Genomic DNA, 19,704 nt, shown 5'->3' with positions numbered 1-19,704 from the left:
TCGGTGAATGGGTTGAAATGACGTAATTCATATGATTGGCGAGGCCCCGGATGTGGGCTATATCATAAGATTGAGTTTTAATATCGTCATAATAAAGTAACATACTTTACACTTCCTGCTTTTTTTTACAGACAAGACAACGAACATTTATATTATCGAAGCTAGCTAAGGTGACGTCATTTGTTGTAGCAATTTTATCGGAAGTGCGCAATGTTATTCTACCGGACATACGCTTTCAAATAAGTTATACCAGCGTTTCGCCTATCTCTGCATTTTATCTATTTTATTAATGTTTCTGTTACTTATTTAGGAAATAGCCTACTTAGACAATTTACAAACGCAAAATGGATTGATAAGACGTCATTGGCAAGAGATTAGTGATTGGTCGGAAGTGTATAATGCAATCTGTCAAACTACTCGAGATTGTCCCGATTTACAAAGCGCGTTTTGTCGCCAACCACGGAAAAACAAAAAATATCAAGTTGAAGTTGAGTTGCGATAATGAGCGATACGGGCATACCGGGAAGCATTATTTTTAGAAAACGCCAAAAATTGCAGGTCAAGTGTCTTTAACAACAACATCGAGAGAAAAAAATTACAGTAATCCGATCTGCACTTTTGCAAGTATGACGTCATGAGCTCAGACATGCATCATGTATTAATCATGATATATGCACGCCCTATATAGTTTCTTCCTTAACCTAATAGAAAAAAAAAATAATGCTACCTGGAACGACATACCGAGACCGGCAAAATAATTATAAGAAATAATTATATTACATTTTTTGACACACAAGATTCAAAATTATAAAATATGAATAAACAAATAATAAAATAACGTCTGTACTTTTTCAAATGAGTTGATAAGAAGTCAAATTGACTGAATTTGATAATAAAAAATGTAAATTTAATGTACCTTAACTAGATATAAATATAAATAAACTAGACATTTCAAAGTGCAATTGAATACTGCGAGCAGGTATATTAGCATAAAGTAGCCTAGTTTTGACGATGCAGGACCCTCCTAAGACACAAACCGAATGTAATATTACAACGCTTCTCATTGGATAACAAAGACCTTCAACGGAATATGCCATGTACAATCGTTGCCTACAATAATTGATTTCACCCGCAGAGAGCGAAACCGGCCTAGGTCGTTTAGGCCAATGTTTTTAAGACCAACAACTTTCAGATCTGAAAATCAATGAAGCGTGACGGGAGGTCAAATTGCCCGTGCAGAATATGTATACACAGCAATAAATGTATCTTACTATCAATAAAAATAGACCTTAATAAATCATTGTCAAAATCTTGGGTTATTTCTTAAGAAATAACTTAAGAAAATTTATTTAGCGTTGAAATATTGCCACGACAAAAAGCAGCGTTTGTTCACACGAAGTCGATTTTGCCATTTTCAGGAATAACCTACCTCCAACCACAGCATGAATGCTGGTCATAACAAACGACTATAACTAGATAAAATTACATTTTCATACAGAAAACAAAAGGCATTTAGCACTTTTCATCCTTTATCTAGGACAACCATTTATATTAAAAATAATTTTTTCATAAGTCTAACCAAATTACGTGATCAATAAGAACAATAAACATCATTCAATTTATTGATCATGACGTCATTTGATTAGACTTTTATTTTTCTGCAAGCAAGACAGTACAAATTGTTGCCGTATCATATATTTCTTTGTTTTCTGTAGGTGATATTTATCAATCAGCGTTTTCTGTCGTGTAAACGGGCATTACATAATGTGGTTAAGTCCTTGCTTACATTCCACTGGTGCAATTCAGGCTTCTTGTGAACACAGCTTTAATAGCCAAACATGCATATGGCATTAACAAAGCCACCATATAATATAGTACACATAATAAAGTATCTCGTAAAAATGTACAATATTAACTTGTGAAATTTTACTTGAATAAATTAAGGTCCGCTTAACATAATTAATGCTATGTCTAATGTATTACATTCATATATACACATTTATAAAATAAAGGAAAATTCATCAAACAAACTGACCAATGCAAGGAATTCGCCAAAATATGTAACTATTGTTTAAAAAATGAATTTCATTTCATACAGTATCAAAATATAATCAAATTTAAATGATTTCAATGGAGAAATGTAACTGGTTACAGGTTTGTGCTGTGTATAGTTGGGCTGGAGGGTTCACTGTCACCCTGTCTTTCCCAGACACCACTGCCATCAAGTTTTTCCTCTTCTGAGTCGGTCTTTGCGCTGTCATCCAAGGCCCCCAGAGAGGGATCTGCTTCCAAAGTTGCACTGGCTTCAGATGCTTCGCTAACAGACAGTTCATCAGATTCTAATTTATCATCTACTTCTGGAGGTTTGCTTAATCGTCCACTAACTTCTTCCTCAGTGTTTATATTTGTTTCTTTTTCTTCTACAGTTTTATCTGCTTCATTTTCGTCAGCAGCAGGAATCTCTTCATCAGAGTCTGGATCAACTTTAGACTCAATCAAACCAGACTCTATTCGAGCAATAAGACTGTCCAATGGAGTCTGCTCTAAAACCTCTGGTGATGAATGGCGTTTTACATTTGATGCTTTCTTATTATTTTGCACAAGTCTTTTAGGACTTGTAAACAGTTCCATTCGTTTAGCATCATCTTGATAAGTTGCTGCATCAACAGAAGTTCCTTCAACTTCTGATTCTTTCCAATCACCCTGACTGCTGCCATCTTCTTCGATCTTTGAACACTTTGCTTGCTCTTGCTCTTCATTGACATCTACTGCCTCTCTATCATCACCATCAATTTTCATTACAATTGCTTCCTTTGTTGAATCTTCTACAATAATTGATTTCTCTTCCATGACATCAGCATCTTCATCCTTTGGTCTCTCTACCTCTTCTGACAACTCACTAGCATCTTTCTGTGATAACTCACTAGCATCTTTTTGTGATAAATCATTACCACCTTTCTGTGACAATGGACTAGCATCTTTAACAGTCAAATCTAACTCTTCCACTTCACTTTCTGTCGATTGATCTAAGCTTCCTTTCGACGTGTCAACTTCTTTCTCTTCTGGTCTCTTTTCTCCTTCAGTCACGACAATCTCTTTTATTGGTGTCAGTCTTTCCTGACTTGGTGATGTCACAGCTTTTGGTGACAGAATCACATCACTGGCAGCTTCCTCAACGATTATTGGTGGTTCCATGACATTTTCTGTGTCACTAGTTTCTAAAGATTCTGCCAATGTTAGTGCTGCTCTCAGCTGCATGTTTGCATCAGTGAGTCGATTGCGACTGTCAGAAAGACTATTATTGGATGTTGTTATCACTAGTACACCTAAAAATGTAAAATTTATGTATTTATTTAAATGATTTTTTAAAAGTTTAAATACTAGGTTAAAAACAAATAGAGAGAACTGCTATAAAGGGAACACTTTCACAACCCTATAAACTGTCCCCTTTAAAGAGGGTGTCCCTTAGAATAGCGGTTGGTCATATATTTTCTCTTGTTCATTTAATTTAAAAGTGTCCTCCTCTAAATTGGTGTGTTCAAAAGGAGAGATTTTACTCTGTATAAAAACCCCTCCAAAAAAATCTAAAAATAAACAATGAATGTAAAAAACATACTTGTCCACCTGCCCAACCTACTTTTTAATTAACCCTTTTTACATCTGCATAAATTGTTAAAACTTGTAACCCGGTTTGATCTCCAGACTTATTACACATTTTCACACAGGTATATGCAACCCTTGTGAAATCTTGGAAGAAAGCATAGTTGCATGCTTTTTGATTACAATGATTGGTCAGTTTAATTTCAGGGCAATACATGCGCACAGCAACAACTCGGGACATCTCGGGAAAAAGGGCATCTCATCCTGTGCAAACTCGGGAGATTTTCCACATTTTTTGCAGATGTGAAAAGACTACAACATTTTTGTTAAGGTACAGTGGTTGTGATTTGTATACCTGTTTTCTGTTTGTTGTACTGGTTACAGCATAATGCTAATAGCACATCTAGGTCATCTTCTTCACTTGCCCCAAACACATTACTTGCCCAAAGAGACCTTTAAGATATCAATATGATCAATATTAATTTATTCTTTAAACTGAAAAGAAAACCTCTGTATAAACTACACATTATCATATTATTTTATGTTTCTTTTTTCAAAAATGTATATACTATTGATGTTTAGACTTAGCGCCACTTTTAGTGGATATGTGCGCTATATAAATTATTATTATTATTACTACTAGACCACACATATCATTTGAATACTTCTGTGGCTCACATTATCTGCCCAATAGCCCAGGCCTAAATGCAAAAGCATTTTACCGATGTAAAAAAAAAATTTATATCTATGGTTTATAAACGTTAATACTAAATCTTAAAGATGATGAGTTAAATAAAAAATAATTCTACCTGAAATAGTGAAGCTGTATAATGGCAATTTTGAATTGTTTGGTTGCTAGGAAATTCTCCAGCCTTGTGAATGCGACCTCAGGGGTCATTTGAGATGGGTCCATATTTGGAAGAGGTATGCTATGTTCATTTTCTATGTCACCTAGCATTTGAATCAACTCCATTCGCACAGAACTCACTTCAGATGAACAATCTGTGATCTAGTTAAAAATCAAAGTTACAAATTTGAATACTCCACAAGTGTCATAACAAATTTGAATATTCCACAAAGTGTCATGCCAAATTTGAATACTCCAAGTGTCATAACACATTTGAATATTCAACAAGTGTCATTAAACCAAATTTGAATATTCCACAAGTGTCATTGAACCAAATTTGAATACTCCACAAGTGACTCCACAAGTGTTATACCAAATTTAAATACGCCTCAAGTGTCATACCTTATTTTGAATATTCTCCCAAGTGTCATAACCAAATTATTATACTCCTTAAGTATCATACCAAATTTCAATACTCCTCAAGTGTTAAACCAAATTTGAATACTCTCAAAGTGTCATACAAAATTTTAATATTCCACAAGTGTCATAACCAAATACTTGCCATGTGTCATACAAAATTTGAATACTTCACAAGAGTCATGCCAAATTTGAATACTCCACAAGTGTCTTAACCAAATTTGAATATTCCACAAGTTTCACAACCAAATTTGAAAACTTGCCAAGTGACATACCAAATTTGTAACCTTCACAAGTGTCATACCAAAATTTGAATATTCCACGAGTGTAGTCTAAAATAAAAAATTGGGTGCACTATTCAAAACTTATTCATGCATGCAATTTAAACACACTTTATAGGCTTATCATTTAATTCCTTCTCATCAACAGTACCTTGGTAACATTCTTCGCTGTAGAGACATTGGTAACAAGCTTACAGTAACTGTCATACAACGTCAGAAGCTGGAAGTGAAGTTTATATAACTTGCGGCACAAGTCAACTTGCTACAAAACAAAATCAGATTCCATAATTACACAATTTTCAAAACAAAAATCTACTGATAAATGAACCAAGTTCAAGTTTAAAAAAAATGTTATTTGATTTTTCCGAACACAGGGGCTCAAAAGAAGTTGTAAGTATACCAGGTACTGTAATTTTTTTTTTTAAAATACATAGAACTACTGAAAATTGTCCCAATACAAAGTCCTTCCACCAGAAAGAAAACACACAAAAAGCAAAGCACAATTTTGTATTAAGGAAACAAACACTACATAGTTAAATAATATTGACACCAACCCACCTTTAGGGAAGCTGTGATTTAAAAAACTGTTGGTGTTATATAACCTTGAATTTGATGAACTTTACTCCACGATTACACAATCATACAAATAGCAATTAACGAAGCATATGTTGCACATAAAACTACTGGATATCTAATGTGAGCATTATGCTAAGTGACCTGAGTAATGATGACCTTCTTTACCCGATTAATACTTTCTTTGAAAATGTTGTACTTTACAATAAAAAAACTAAACACTACAGGTAATTTATAAGTGGCTGTTTGACCTAGTAATACTTTTTTTTTAAATGTTGTACTTTTACAAGTTCAAGAAGCAATAAAACTTAATAGTCAAATATAATGTCTTGTGCAACTACACTTTAATTACTGCAGTAATAAATTTTCAGTGTGACGAATGGTTTGTTGAAGAACATAATAAAAAATATTACAAGACACTTGTTTTTTAACTTACAGTATCTTTATGTTGTGATTTTACACTGATAAAACCATGTTAACAACACATCAATAATAGAGTAAATATTTATTCATGAGTTCAGTTTCAGAAAAAAAAAATAGATAAAATGAACAAAAAAGGTAAAAAACTGGGTCACATTTTGTACCTATAAAGAATAGTTTCCCATCACCGCACGTTTGTTGTAGACTATGCTAAAAGCGTTTCAATATAAAGTGATTTGCATTGGATGTTGATGTGAAGAACATTTTAATCATATTTGCTGATTTTACTACTACAGAAAAATAGCTAGCGACTAAATGATGTAGAGTGGCGACTATGATACAATGTTGATGTGCTGATAATGATAACTATGATGATAAAAATGATGGCATCATGTTGATGAGGATTGTGGCTATTGTGATAATGATAATGATGATAAAAATGATGGCATCATGTTGATGATTGTGGCGACTGTGATGATGATAATGATGATAAAAATGATGGCATCATGTTGATGATTGTGATGATGATGATGATAATAATGATAAAAATGATGGCATCATGTTGATGATTGTGATGATGATAATAATAATAAAAATGATGGCATCATGTTGATGAGGATTGTGGCGATGATGATGATGATAACAGTGATATGATGTTTTTGTTGCATTGATGATGACAATGGTGATTATTTATTTATTATTTAGAAATCTGGTAGCTACCCAGACAATTTATTTTTTTAATTTGTTTGTGATTGAAGTACGAATTCTAGTTGTTTTTCTACGACAAAGAGTGAAGTTAACACTATTTTATATTATAGCAAAAACAAGGACAAAACGGGTATGTGAATGAGCTACTACAAAATTTAAATAATTTCTTTAAAAATAAAAAAATACTTTCTTAAATTGAAGAGAAATTGTTTGTGAATGAGGTACAAAGTCTATGCTAGTTGTTTTTCTATGACAAAACAAGTGAAGGTGGCACTACTTGACAATAGCTAAAGCAAAGTTTAAACATGTTTGTGAATCTCGGCTACTTACAAGGTTTAGAAATAATTGCTGTGGATGAAAATATTAAGTGGTAATTCATGCAAGAAAAGTTATGAAAACAAATTTTCAAAATATATTCCTGAATAAATAATATTTTGTGACAAATAAAAGTCACATATTTAGGTTATATTTTTTACAACCTATTATTAAGGGGACATCTTCAAGAGCCAACAAGGTTTCCTTTTAAAAGGGGTGTCCCTCAAGTACATATATGGTCCTGCCATTGCTTAATACTAGGCCACTGAATAGGTGTGTCCTTTGTACTGTTTGTATATTTTGGTAATTTATTTTAGGGTAGGGGTTTAGGAACTACTTTTTTACTACAGTTGGCACATGGATATTTTGTCATGAATATGTATGCTGAAATTTGAACAAAATGATTCTAGAGTAATGCATTATAAATCAATGCATTGTAGATTTGTAGGACAACTTAAACATTTAAAAAATAAAAGTTCAAAAGAAGTGACATACCTGACTTTTTGGGCTTCTTCCTTCAGGTCCCTAAAAAACAATATTAATATTAAATTGTTAACTGTTGCAAAATTAATTTTATGTATGTGCTTTTCATTTTTCCACTTTTAAAAAAATGCTTTATAGAGGAAATTGACGATTGTATACATAATTATTTAAATTAATAATATTATTCTTATATAGCACTTATAGTGGTTCATTACTCAGTGCAGTTTGACCTTACCAGGTACCCATTTGTACACCTGGGTGGAGAGAGGCAAGAGGCAGTGTCTTGTCTACTGTAAGACGATTAGAGGTCCAACACACTGCACCACACACTTCGCAACACAACGTCACTTAACTATTTTATGTAAGTAAAAAGGAACATGCATAAGCACTTTCAACGCACCTGTGTTGACATTGTCTGCATCTTGAGAGATGTTTTCACAGCATCTAAACTCTATTTTAAAATTAAAATTAAATTCAGTATGCATTAACATCACAATAACACAGTAATGGTGTTCTACGACACAATAAAATGGAACAACATTAATATTTGTATAATATCTACAATAGGGACAGGTTGGACAAAGGGTTAGGTTCGAGATCAAAAGAGTGACTCATAAGGAGGTATGTTTTCATATTAAGGTTTGTCTACACTGTCAAACTAGTTTGACAAAACAAGTGTGATGTGCCCAAATATGGTAGTGTTATGACATCATCATGTCCATATAAGGGCACATTACATTTTTTTGCCACATAAAGTTTGATAGTAGACTCAACTCTTAATAAGGGAGAAAAATTTGACATCTAGAGATTAATACAAAAGATATATAGGCTATATTTTTCTATTATTATCACTTGTGCTCGTCAACAAAGAGAAAGCATGAATTACCTGTACTGTGCTATCTCTCTTTTCAACATAGGTATTGTAGTTGTCTTGAAGCCAAAGCACATAGTATTTGTGTCTGTCCAGTAGACTGGTTGACAGTAATGTTTCAGTGTCAATATACACATAAGGGCAGTCATCTTTACATCTTAGCAGATCAAGCGAACTAAGTGTTATGTTGTTAAGGTTATACATAGTATTATAAGGGCATAAAGCGCAACGTAAGAAAATGCCCTTCCAATAATTGTATTTGCCTGCATGAAATCAAAATGGGATGTTTGCAGCATTGTTGCGTCGTCGGTTCCCACAACACATCACTTTGCGTCAATACGTTGCTGCGTTGTGTTGCTAGTGAAACCACGCTTTATAGAGAGAAATGCAGAGGCAATAATAGTGGCATGGGTTTGAGGCTCCTAGTTCTGGTGGTGTAACAAGTCTTCTCGGATAAGGACTATAAACCTTAGGTCCAGTGTACACAGTTTGCCTGTGTGCACTTTAATAATCCCAGTTCATCTAGTGACCTGGTTCACAAAATAGCCAATTTATCACCTAGGCTTAGACATAAAATTCATTCATAAAAGTAGCAATGAAGACAGCCTATTTGGTAGCAATTATAGAATGGTCTGTACCTTAGTTGACATAAGAATAGAGAAATAGCCTTATTTTAATCAATATGTATCTTGTATTAAACATTTTGTAATGAGATGAACTATTCATTAAAATATTTATAGACTGCACATTAACTGTTATTAACAAATTTCAGTATTGATTAATAATAAAATATGTAATAGTATAAAATGAGTTGTAAGAGTAAAGATATAAGGAAGAAAGGTTATTATGAAGCGGCTTTTCCAAAATATACAATATAAAAAAGAAATTCTTAATACTGTAAATTTCAGCCGACCTTGTCAAAGGTCTACAGCCTAACTTTCACAATTTTCTAAAATTTGGCAATCCACATTCTGCCTTTTAAATAATAATTTATCTATTGCATAGTTTTGATTATTGAATAATTAATGGTCATTGAGAACTAACTTGAATAATAGCTTTCGCTTTTGGAGGGTAGACGAGATGGAAATTGTTAATTGCAGTGTATACTGGGCTTTATATGCACAAATGTGCAGATTAATCGTTTGTAATTAAAGGCTGCCTTCCTGAAATAAAAGCTAGCTATTAACACAGTGGCCTCTTAAGGTCTATTTACACTAGGAGGATAACGATCAATTTCAATCAATTTCTTTAGTTTTATGTAGGAAAAACACATGTTTATCTAGTTATCATTGATAGTTATCATCCTAAAGTGTAAATGGGCTTTAACCCAACGTAATGCGTACATTTCAAAATGCTAAAAGTAAAGCTCTAAACGCTAAAATAGTAAAGGATATGGAATTGTGAAGCAACATCCCGAAGCTGATCTCCAAGATAGTTGCACACCTCACGTGTCAAGTAACAGAACCGCTGACACATAACCTTATACAGCTGCGTAAACGTGAGGAATGTGTTAACGGCAACCTGGCCGGTTGTGTCGTTCATAACCGCCAGCACGTGTGCACGCCACACCTCTTCAACTTCATCAACTGGGATGTATATGTAGGTAGAATGAGTGGTGGACGAGATGGTGTCTAGGGCCTCCAACTCGCTAGCAATGCTGGAGAGAAAATAAACGAATGTCAAAGGTTAATAGTTGTACTTTTTTACCATCGTACATTACTTATTTAAGTATATTATACATTAGAACCCTTCCTATTCAGGGAACACTTTTCCATGAAACAAATGTGTAATATATATTTTAACACTATGGTCAACCTTATTCAGGTGTCTAAGGAGGCATTCCTATTTAAAGGGACCTTTAGGTCTGAATGTGTCCCCTTAATAGGGTTATACTGTAAATTGTTGTCTGACCTGGAATATGACTGTGAAGGACTCATATGACTTCGTGTTGGTAAAGAGTCATACATCGGGGTTAACAATGGTTCACGTGTATTGTCTTCAAAACCGGAGTTACTGTTAGTCTGAAGGAATAAAAAACAAATGAGTTAGTAAGTAAATTCAAAAACAGAAACATCTATCTATTTACTTTGTTAAAGAAGGAGTTGATTGGACGAGTGGTTAAAGAAGGGGCACTGCTACCCATAGCTATAAAATCAGCACAGGTTCGCAACTCGTCTCCAGAACCATAGTTCTGGTAGTGGAACAAGTCTTAACAGAGGTCCAGTGTACACATATGGTTTGTGTGCACTTTAAAGAACCAAGGGCATCTTTCGTTATGAGCGTTAAGCTGCATCTATCATGTTTAACCCGCACCGTATCTCAGTATAACTTCATTTAAGCTACTAAATGATTACCAAGAACCAAGTTATGTATGTAGGTAGGTAGATTGATTACCTCATCTTCATCAGACGAGTCTTTCATCTCCCGGTCAATCACAGCTTCTAAGTTGGGTGGGGCACTAGGCTCTATCGTGTCCAGACTCTCCAAAGACTGCCGACTGACACACCAGTTGAAAGCTTTCTCATCCTGGGGGAAAAAAATGAACGTATTATACGTGTTGGCAGTAGACATCAACGCTAATGACAGTGGTTGGTATCACCGAAATATTGTTTCAATAATAAAAATATGAGTACAGGGTATAGTATAGACCCTCCCCTCCGAAATTTAATGGAGTTTGCAGTAGTTAAAGGTTTGTCTAAGGGGAGCATTTTGGCAAAATCTGTTCAGTTGTTTTGACGTAATCTTGACAACAGACAGACACACAGAAAGTCAGACAAATATATAAATCAAGATGATTTTATAACCTCCTTGGCCGATATAAAAATTAAATATAAAACATATGTACTGTTTATTTTTTGCTAAACTTACATTTCCTTCTAGCTCAACATCAAGGAAATCAAAGTCCTTAAAGACGAATGTTTCATCACTTTCGTTGAGTTTATTGTCATTGTTGATGTTGTCTGCTAATGATGTAGTCTCACTAGAACACGTACTAGGCTGTCGCTCAAGAGCAATGTCACTGGTAGAACTAAATATTATCTGTTAAATATAAAATGAAAATAATAATGTACTGTCATTTATTGGGCTGTTATGGCCCAGATTTTTATTTCTATGTGGGTATCAATTAGCCGTGACTAAGTAGGTAAGAATCATTAACAATATATACTTGCACCTTTCAATTCACTACTTCTGATCACCGGTCTGTAGTTATTGCCGTCCCCTCAAACTATAGACTGCCTAAAACCCTGCGGCCAGTTAAAATATTTGTATACTATAACACCCATATTCAAGGGACACCACATTAAGGGGACAGTTTGTTGGGTATCGAAGGTGTCCCCTCAATAGGGGTTCTACTGTACTCTAAATGGCCAATCTCACTTTCCATTGGGCAACCAGATCATGCTGCCCTTGTAAAAGGTCATTAAAGTTCATTAAAATGTTTTCATGGAAAAGGACTAAACATTCTGTTTCTTCCAAACCCACCAAACACCCCTAGCACACTTAACACACATTATATTTAACTTAAGCTGTACTCACAGATGGGCTCCTTGATACGCCAACATTCTGTCCAAGAGCCTGCAACACTTTCACCAATTTATCTTTAGTGCGTCTCTGTGAGTGTTGTGGCTTCCGCCAGGCAGACATCACCATGCTCTGGTTGGCACTGGCTGGTGTTGCAGACACACCAGAAGAGCCACCTATTGAGCTAAGCTGGGATACCTCAGTAGGTTCCGTGCTAAGACTACTGTCATCGCTACTGAGCGTGCTCGCTGCTGACTCATCACTGTGTGTCGTCATTACCGTCATCATTGATGTGAACTTACGACGAATCACAGGCGTCTAACATAGATAAAGAGTAATATTATTTATATCATGAGGACAGTCTAGAAAGAGAAACCATGAAAATGTAAAATCAGAGAAGAAGATCAGATTTGAACTTAACTTCTAATGAATACAAGGGTGGTTAGGTCTACACGGAACACAACTTAACTGGCACGACACAACATTAGGCGCATTTCTCTTCTTATCAGTTCGGTTCAGTTGCTCAAAAATCGACACAAGTGCTCTTACGCCAGTTTTTTTCAGTTGAGCTGAATTGAATTCTGTGTTAACCTAACCACACCTGAAGTGTATATATCGCATGTTTTGCCTATAAAAATCCCAGAGCATTTTGTTGTACGGTTTATTTGTCTGTAGCTTTCGGCAAAAAATAAATTGTTCAGCGCTCTACTGTACACTCTACAATTATATTTGATAACAATAAATAAAAAATAAAATACAGTACTATAAACAAAATTATCCACCACCGATAACAAAAATGTGTGCACTTTTAAATTGAAAGCTTTTAAAATAGGTGGATAACATGTGTGCTTTTAAAACTTGTTATTGTTATTTTTTCTACTAATTTAAACAGGTATATAAATAGAAAGGAGTTTGTCTTTAGATGGGCTAGTAGTAGTTGACAGAACGAAACTGACCATAATTTAACAAATTTGTGATCAAAGTTAAATTATTGGTTATTTGATAAAATGATAGCATAGTATTTCATTCATTAACATTATGTGAAAAATACTAAAAAATGTTAAGTTTTAAACAAATAATTAATTCTACCTACACACACAAATACAAAAGCTACATGAAAAACCAACATTAAATGAAGTTATTAAGGGATAGATTTTATTATAAAGGGTAGCGGTGAAAGGGACAATTTAAAACTACAAAAAAATGTTTGAATGAAAACAATAAATGGTAGCTATTTTGCACTAAAAACTGAGACTACAAATCGAATACAAAAACAATGGAAAACTTTATTTTGCCAACACAGAAAACTCACGCTTTTGTCTTCCCGTTCAACCATCTGCCAATCAATAGAAACAGAAAAATAGGCATATAGAGTTAGTAGTAATCAAAATAAAAAAGAATATAAATCAAAAATACATAACACAAATATTAAAATATTAAATTAAAGGTAACCAATTCCTTTGAATTAATGAAAGTAAACAAAAACAAAAGATTGGTTTATAATACAAAAAGTAAATAAATTATAACAAAAAAAAAATAATATTAAAAAAGTAACATAAATAGAATTCATATTTGTGTAAACAAAACTGAAAATCAAACAATTATGATGCATTGTGGGATGTGTATTTATAATTAATATTGTTACTTGTAAAATCTTAAATATAATTTCCAGTAGGTAAGAAAAGCATTCATTTACTTCATTTTCTCAAGCCATTGGTCTCGGTTAACTGCATAAGCCAGCCAAAATGTAAAAGATGCTCCTGGACCTACTCGAGAGGTGGACCAGATCTGCATCCGGCACAGAGCTGGGCTAACTTTATGGAGTGTTTACACTTACCAAGCGGCAACCCATAATCATAAGTGTAAATGGGTTCTTAGATTTGTGTGATTTTGAAATAGAAAAGAAAAAAGCATCCGTTTCAAAGTGAAGATCTTTTAGTATTGGGACATAAAATGAGAATAAATTCTGTAGATAAGTTGGTCCCGAACCACAAACATATTGGTAAACTGGAGAGGATTTTTTGTAGATGACACGCTATTCAATTTTAAGCCAGTGAAGTTCTTTTCATAAATAAAGTTGTCTATACTATCAAACTTTATATAACAAATGATGTGCCCATATATGGACATGATGATGTCATATCACTACCATATTTGGGAACATCACTACCATATTTGGGCACATCACACTTTGTTTGTAAAACTAGTTTGATAGTGTAGACAGAGCTTTAGAGACATATCAAACTTATCTAATGACTGAACCTTTGATTCTTACCTTCGATAAATCAAATGTGAATTCCATTGTACGCCCAGGAAGGTCTTTACGCGAGCCTCCATCGGTGTTTGCACGCGACCTTCGACGGCTTTCATCCTGGGCTGTTGACGGTTTGACCAATGATGATGAACGAGATACGGCAAGCTTTAGTATGTTCAACGATTCCTTCCAATGTGGACCCTATTGAAAATAGTTAGAAATACAAAGTACTGTAACAAGACAATAGGGAGCTTTGATTTGTGATGACCTATGACCTAGGTCATGTCAATTCATTATGCACAGAGACATTAAAACACACTTCATTTGACTTACTTGAACATATTTAGCGATGACACGTAAAAGATCATCATTGACCTGTTGCATGGGTGCTGACATGAGGTCAACGTTATGGATGAGTGAATAGACAATTGTTAGTACTGCTAACTGGTTACTCATTGGTCCTTTCTCCAATACCTGTGAAATAAAATCAATATCAAATTACCATATTTTGTATGGAAGAAAAATGTGTTCTTCATTTTGTCATATTATTCAATGGTCAGGTACACATCATAACCCTTATATGACCACAACCAAAAGGAAAGACAAAATCAAGTAGATCAACCATAAAAAAAATGGAGTACAGGCTTTGGCTTGCAAGCTTTAAAAAAAAAATCAATCAAGTATTAAAAAGGTTATGCAATTTCATCTACATGGAAATCAATAAAATTAAGAAAAATTGTACAATGGTTTTGTATTTATAAGGTGCTTTGATGATAACCCTCTCAAAGAGCACCTTAATCCCTTAAGGTCTCTTCATGTCTTCAGATGCCACTAAACAGGGGCTTGTTGGAGAAAACACATAAAGTGATACAAACCAGATGTGTAGCCTGGGCCCTTTAAGTTCTTACCCGAAAAGAATTATTCTACCATCAGAGTATGGGTTGTGGTGCCCTTCCATTAAACACTCAGCCACTCAACTCGACAGAACAAAAAAAAAACAGTTCAAGATATAACACAATGAGAAGTATTAGGAAATCACATTGGATGTTTACCTCAATCAAAAAGGTCATCATAGAAATACTGAACTGTGAGTAGTTGTTGTGGACATATTTACAGACGACACCTGTCCAGGCCTTGCTGTCACGGTTGTACGTCTTCTCACTGTACATGGTGAGTACAGTAGAGAGAGGAGACATGTGTGTGTATCGCTCACTACACATCTAGAGTACAAAAAAAAAAGAATATTCTATATGTGTTGCTGTTTTTTGCTTCTTTTCATGTTACTCAATCAGTAGGCATTTCTTTCCAGGTCAAGTATAATTGACATGTATGACATGTTTTTTTATTTTATGAATATTAAGCTAAATCGGCATCTAAAAACCTAGACTATTGTAGTTTATGTTGTGCATTTAGCCAAGCCTACTTTAATAATAAAAAACTGTTTTAGGTTTTTAACCTTGTTTTGAATAACAAAATATTATCACTAAAAAAATGTGGACATAACAAAAAGCTCTTTTTTTTTATTAATAGTTCAGTAATTGTGTCAATAAACATACTCTACTGATATTATTAGCAATCTCCATTGCAAATTTGTCTGGTTGTTCAAAATGTTGAATGAGGTACGGTAGAACTGCAATGACATTCATCGGAAACCCAGCGGCCTGCGTTGGGTCTACTACCAATAGGTGGCAGTATACAGTCAGCTTTGCTATTAGATGCAGTGTGGCCTCGCTGGTACTGGCTGATGTAAAGCCCTGAAAAAATATGAATACAATTTGTTAAACAACTATTCGATTTAATGGTAAAATAAGATTCAAAGGCGGTGCACAATCTTGGACAATCAAAGTGATTAGGGAACTTTAAAAAAAACAATGCGGGGAGGTGAGATATGGAAGTCGGGCAACCATGAATTTGTCTGAAATTATAAGCGGTTTAGATTTTAAGAGATGCAATTATTTTATATCTCCAATATCAATTTTTGAGATTTCTGTGACTGTGACATGACATTACAAACTACCTCACATTGAGCACTGCCTCCTTAGGAAACAATCAAGCCTGTTGTCCATTGATTGGTCCAAGGAAGTCTTCTTGTATCCATATGAGAACGGTAACTTACACTCAGTTGCATGTACAACTTTATAAAATCTAAAAGGAGGAATTATATTACCTAAAATTTATTATATGTATTTGTAATACCTTGAGAAGTAAAGACTGAAGCCCAGGAAAGTTTTGCCACTTCAACCGACTCAAAACAGATTCCATCTTTGAGCGAATTTCAGGACGATCAGGTGGGAGATGTTTTAAAAGCTGAAAGTAAACACAAAATGCATATTTTTTACAACCACCAAACATTTTTATGAGAAGATGAACTCTGCAAACATTTTATGAAAAGATGAAACCTGCAAACATTTTATGAAAAAAAGAACCCTGCCAACATTTTATGAAAAGATGAACCCTGAAAACATGTTATGAAAAAATGAACCCTGCAAACATTTTATGAAAAGGTGAACCCTGCAAACTTTTTATGAAAAGATGAACCCTGCAAAAATTTTATGAAAAGGTGAACCCTGCAAACTTTTTATGAAAAGATGAACCCTGCAAACTTTTTATGAAAAGATGAACCCTGCAAACATTTTATGAAAAAAAGAACCCTGCCAACATTTTATGAAAAGATGAACCCTGCAAATGTTTTATGAAAAGATGAACCCTGCAAACATTTTATGAATAGATGAACCCTGCAAATGTTTTATGAAAAGATGAACCCTGCAAATGGTTTATGAAAGATGAACCCTGCAAACATTTTATGAAAAGATGAAACCTGCCAACATTTTATGAAAAAAGAACCCTGCCAACATTTTATGAATAGACGAACCCTGCAAATGTTTTATGAAAAGATGAAACCTGCCAACATTTTATGAAAAAAGAACCCTGCCAACATTTTATGAATAGACGAACCCTGCAAATGGTTTATGAAAGATGAACCCTGCAAATGTTTTATGAAAAGATGAACCCTGCAAACATTTTATAAAAAGATGAACCCTGCAAACATTTTATGAAAAGATGAACCCTGCAAACATATGAAACCTGGAAACATTTTATGAAAAAAAAGAACCCTGCCAACATTTTATGAAAAAATGAACCCTGCCAACATTTTATAAAAAGATGAAACCTGGAAACACTTAATAAAAAGATGAACCCTGCAAATGTTTTATGAAAAGATGAACCCTGCCAACATTTTATAAAAAGATGAACCCTGCCAACATTTTATGAAAAAATGAAACCTGGAAACACTTAATAAAAAGATGAACCCTGCAAATGTTTTATGAAAAGATGAACCCTGCCAACATTTTATAAAAAGATGAACCCTGCCAACATTTTATAAAAAGATGAACCCTGCAAACATATGAAACCTGGAAACATTTTATGAAAAAAAGAACCCTGCCAACATTTTATGAAAAGATGAAACATGGAAACATTTTATGAATAGATGAAACCTGGAAACACTTAATAAAAAGATGAACCCTGCAAATGTTTTATGAAAAGATGAACCCTGCTACCATTTTATGAAAAGATGAACCCTGCAAACATTTTATGAAAAGATGAACCCTGCAAATGTTTTATGAAAAGATGAACCCTGCAAATGTTTTATGAAAAGATGAACCCTGCAAACATTTTTGAAAAGATGAACCCTGCAAATGTTTTATTGAAAAAAATGGACCCTAGTGGAAACATTTATGAAAAGATGAACCCTGCAAAAGATTATATGAAAAGATGAACTCTGCCAACATTTTATAAAAAGATGAACCCTGCCAACATTTTATGAAAAAATGAAACCTGGAAACACTTAATAAAAAGATGAACCCTGCAAATGTTTTATGAAAAGATGAACCCTGCCAACATTTTATAAAAAGATGAACCCTGCAAACATATGAAACCTGGAAACATTTTATGAAAAAAAGAACCCTGCCAACATTTTATGAAAAGATGAAACATGGACACATTTTATGAATAGATGAAACCTGGAAACACTTAATAAAAAGATGAACCCTGCAAATGTTTTATGAAAAGATGAACCCTGCAAACATGTTATGAAAAGATGAACCCTGCAAACATTTTATGAAAAGATGAACCCTGCAAATGTTTTATAAAAAGATGAACCCTGCAAATGTTTTATGAAAAGATGAACCCTGCAAATGTTTTATGAAAAGATGAACCCTGCAAATGTTTTATGAAAAGATGAACCCTGCAAATGTTTTATGAAAAGATGAACCCTGCAAATGTTTTATGAAAAGATGAACCCTGCAAACATTTTTGAAAAGATGAACCCTGCAAATGTTTTATTGAAAAAAATGGACCCTGGTGGAAACATTTATGAAAAGATGAACCCTGCAAAAGATTATATGAAAAGATGAACCCCGCAAACCTTTTTTGAAAAGATGAACCCTGGAAACATTAAATGAAAAGATAAATCATGAAAAAACTTTATGAAAAGGTGAACCCTGCAAACATTTTATGAAAAGATGAACCCTGCAAACATTTTATGAAAAGATGAACCCTGCAAATGTTTTATTGAAAAAAATGGACCCTGGTGGAAACATTTATGAAAAGATGAACCCTGCAAAAGATTATATGAAAAGATGAACCCCGCAAACCTTTTTTGAAAAGATGAACCCTGGAAACATTAAATGAAAAGATAAATCATGAAAAAACTTTATGAAAAGGTGAACCCTGCAAACATTTTATGAAAAGATGAACCCTGCAAACATTTTATGAAAAGGTAAACCCTGTTAAAAAATTGTTACTTGCGCTTTTTTTATTTGTTAACAAATGAAAACAACAAAAGTTTTACTCACTTTGTCAATAAGTTTGAGTGCAAGGGAGAACTCATACTCATAGTCTGACTCAAGTAGGGACACTGAGATCCAGAAAAGTTGAACAAGTAGATTCAGTTTATCCTCCATGCTGCCCTGTTCCCCCATTGATTTGATAGAAGTCGTGCTGATGGAACGAGTGAACAGCCGCCTACTGCTACCCTCTGATGTGCTTGAGGTTCGGGTTCGATGCTCACTGTATCCTCTGAGTTCTATTCAAACATATTTAATGGTATATAGATATACATGGTTAAGGCCTAATTATTATTATATAACTGACATTAGTATTATTAGTATATTACTGATTAAAATAATTAAAATTCTATCTGGTACTAAAATTAGAAATTATTTTTGCAACCTCATTAAAATATTTACTCTGTTCATGGAGGAAAACAAATAAAATTATTATTAATATAATAATGTAGTATAATGTAGACTAGCACAGAAATATCAAAATGTGATGAATATCAAGCAGAAGGAATCTTGATTGGGGCAGCTTTATTTTATTGCCACAGATTGTCTTCACCTTTTATAAATTAATT

The 19,704-nt window shown here is 33.8% G+C and overlaps 1 protein-coding gene across 4 annotated transcripts in view; it reads right to left on the bottom strand.

Moving 5' to 3' along the window:
* Nucleotides 1–1,297: 1,297 nt before the first annotated feature.
* The window catches only part of LOC144843629 (protein furry homolog-like), a 41,906-nt gene continuing 23,499 nt past the window's right edge, over nt 1,298–19,704 (bottom strand). For 2 of the 4 annotated variants that reach the window (XM_078700499.1, XM_078700502.1), the window contains exons 35-54: nt 19,145–19,374; nt 16,488–16,598; nt 15,848–16,045; nt 15,344–15,511; nt 14,625–14,765; nt 14,313–14,492; nt 13,350–13,373; nt 12,053–12,355; nt 11,384–11,554; nt 10,910–11,041; nt 10,427–10,536; nt 9,911–10,172; nt 8,531–8,695; nt 8,045–8,095; nt 7,657–7,686; nt 7,177–7,194; nt 5,297–5,407; nt 4,410–4,609; nt 3,956–4,053; nt 1,298–3,326 (exon numbers count right to left, since the gene is read on the bottom strand). In XM_078700499.1, the coding sequence (XP_078556625.1) occupies nt 2,149–3,326; nt 3,956–4,053; nt 4,410–4,609; nt 5,297–5,407; nt 7,177–7,194; nt 7,657–7,686; nt 8,045–8,095; nt 8,531–8,695; nt 9,911–10,172; nt 10,427–10,536; nt 10,910–11,041; nt 11,384–11,554; nt 12,053–12,355; nt 13,350–13,373; nt 14,313–14,492; nt 14,625–14,765; nt 15,344–15,511; nt 15,848–16,045; nt 16,488–16,598; nt 19,145–19,374 (3,881 nt within the window). In that variant the 3' untranslated portion in view covers nt 1,298–2,148. The remainder of the gene's footprint in view (nt 3,327–3,955; nt 4,054–4,409; nt 4,610–5,296; nt 5,408–7,176; nt 7,195–7,656; nt 7,687–8,044; nt 8,096–8,530; nt 8,696–9,910; nt 10,173–10,426; nt 10,537–10,909; nt 11,042–11,383; nt 11,555–12,052; nt 12,356–13,349; nt 13,374–14,312; nt 14,493–14,624; nt 14,766–15,343; nt 15,512–15,847; nt 16,046–16,487; nt 16,599–19,144; nt 19,375–19,704) is intronic. The other 2 variants (XM_078700500.1, XM_078700501.1) reach the window with 2 other exon arrangements.

Source organism: Antedon bifida, chromosome 5 (assembly GCF_963402885.1).
Source record: "Antedon bifida chromosome 5, ecAntBifi1.1, whole genome shotgun sequence".
Classification (NCBI taxonomy): Eukaryota; Metazoa; Echinodermata; class Crinoidea; order Comatulida; family Antedonidae; genus Antedon; species Antedon bifida.
This window is presented reverse-complemented; position numbering and strand designations above follow the sequence as displayed.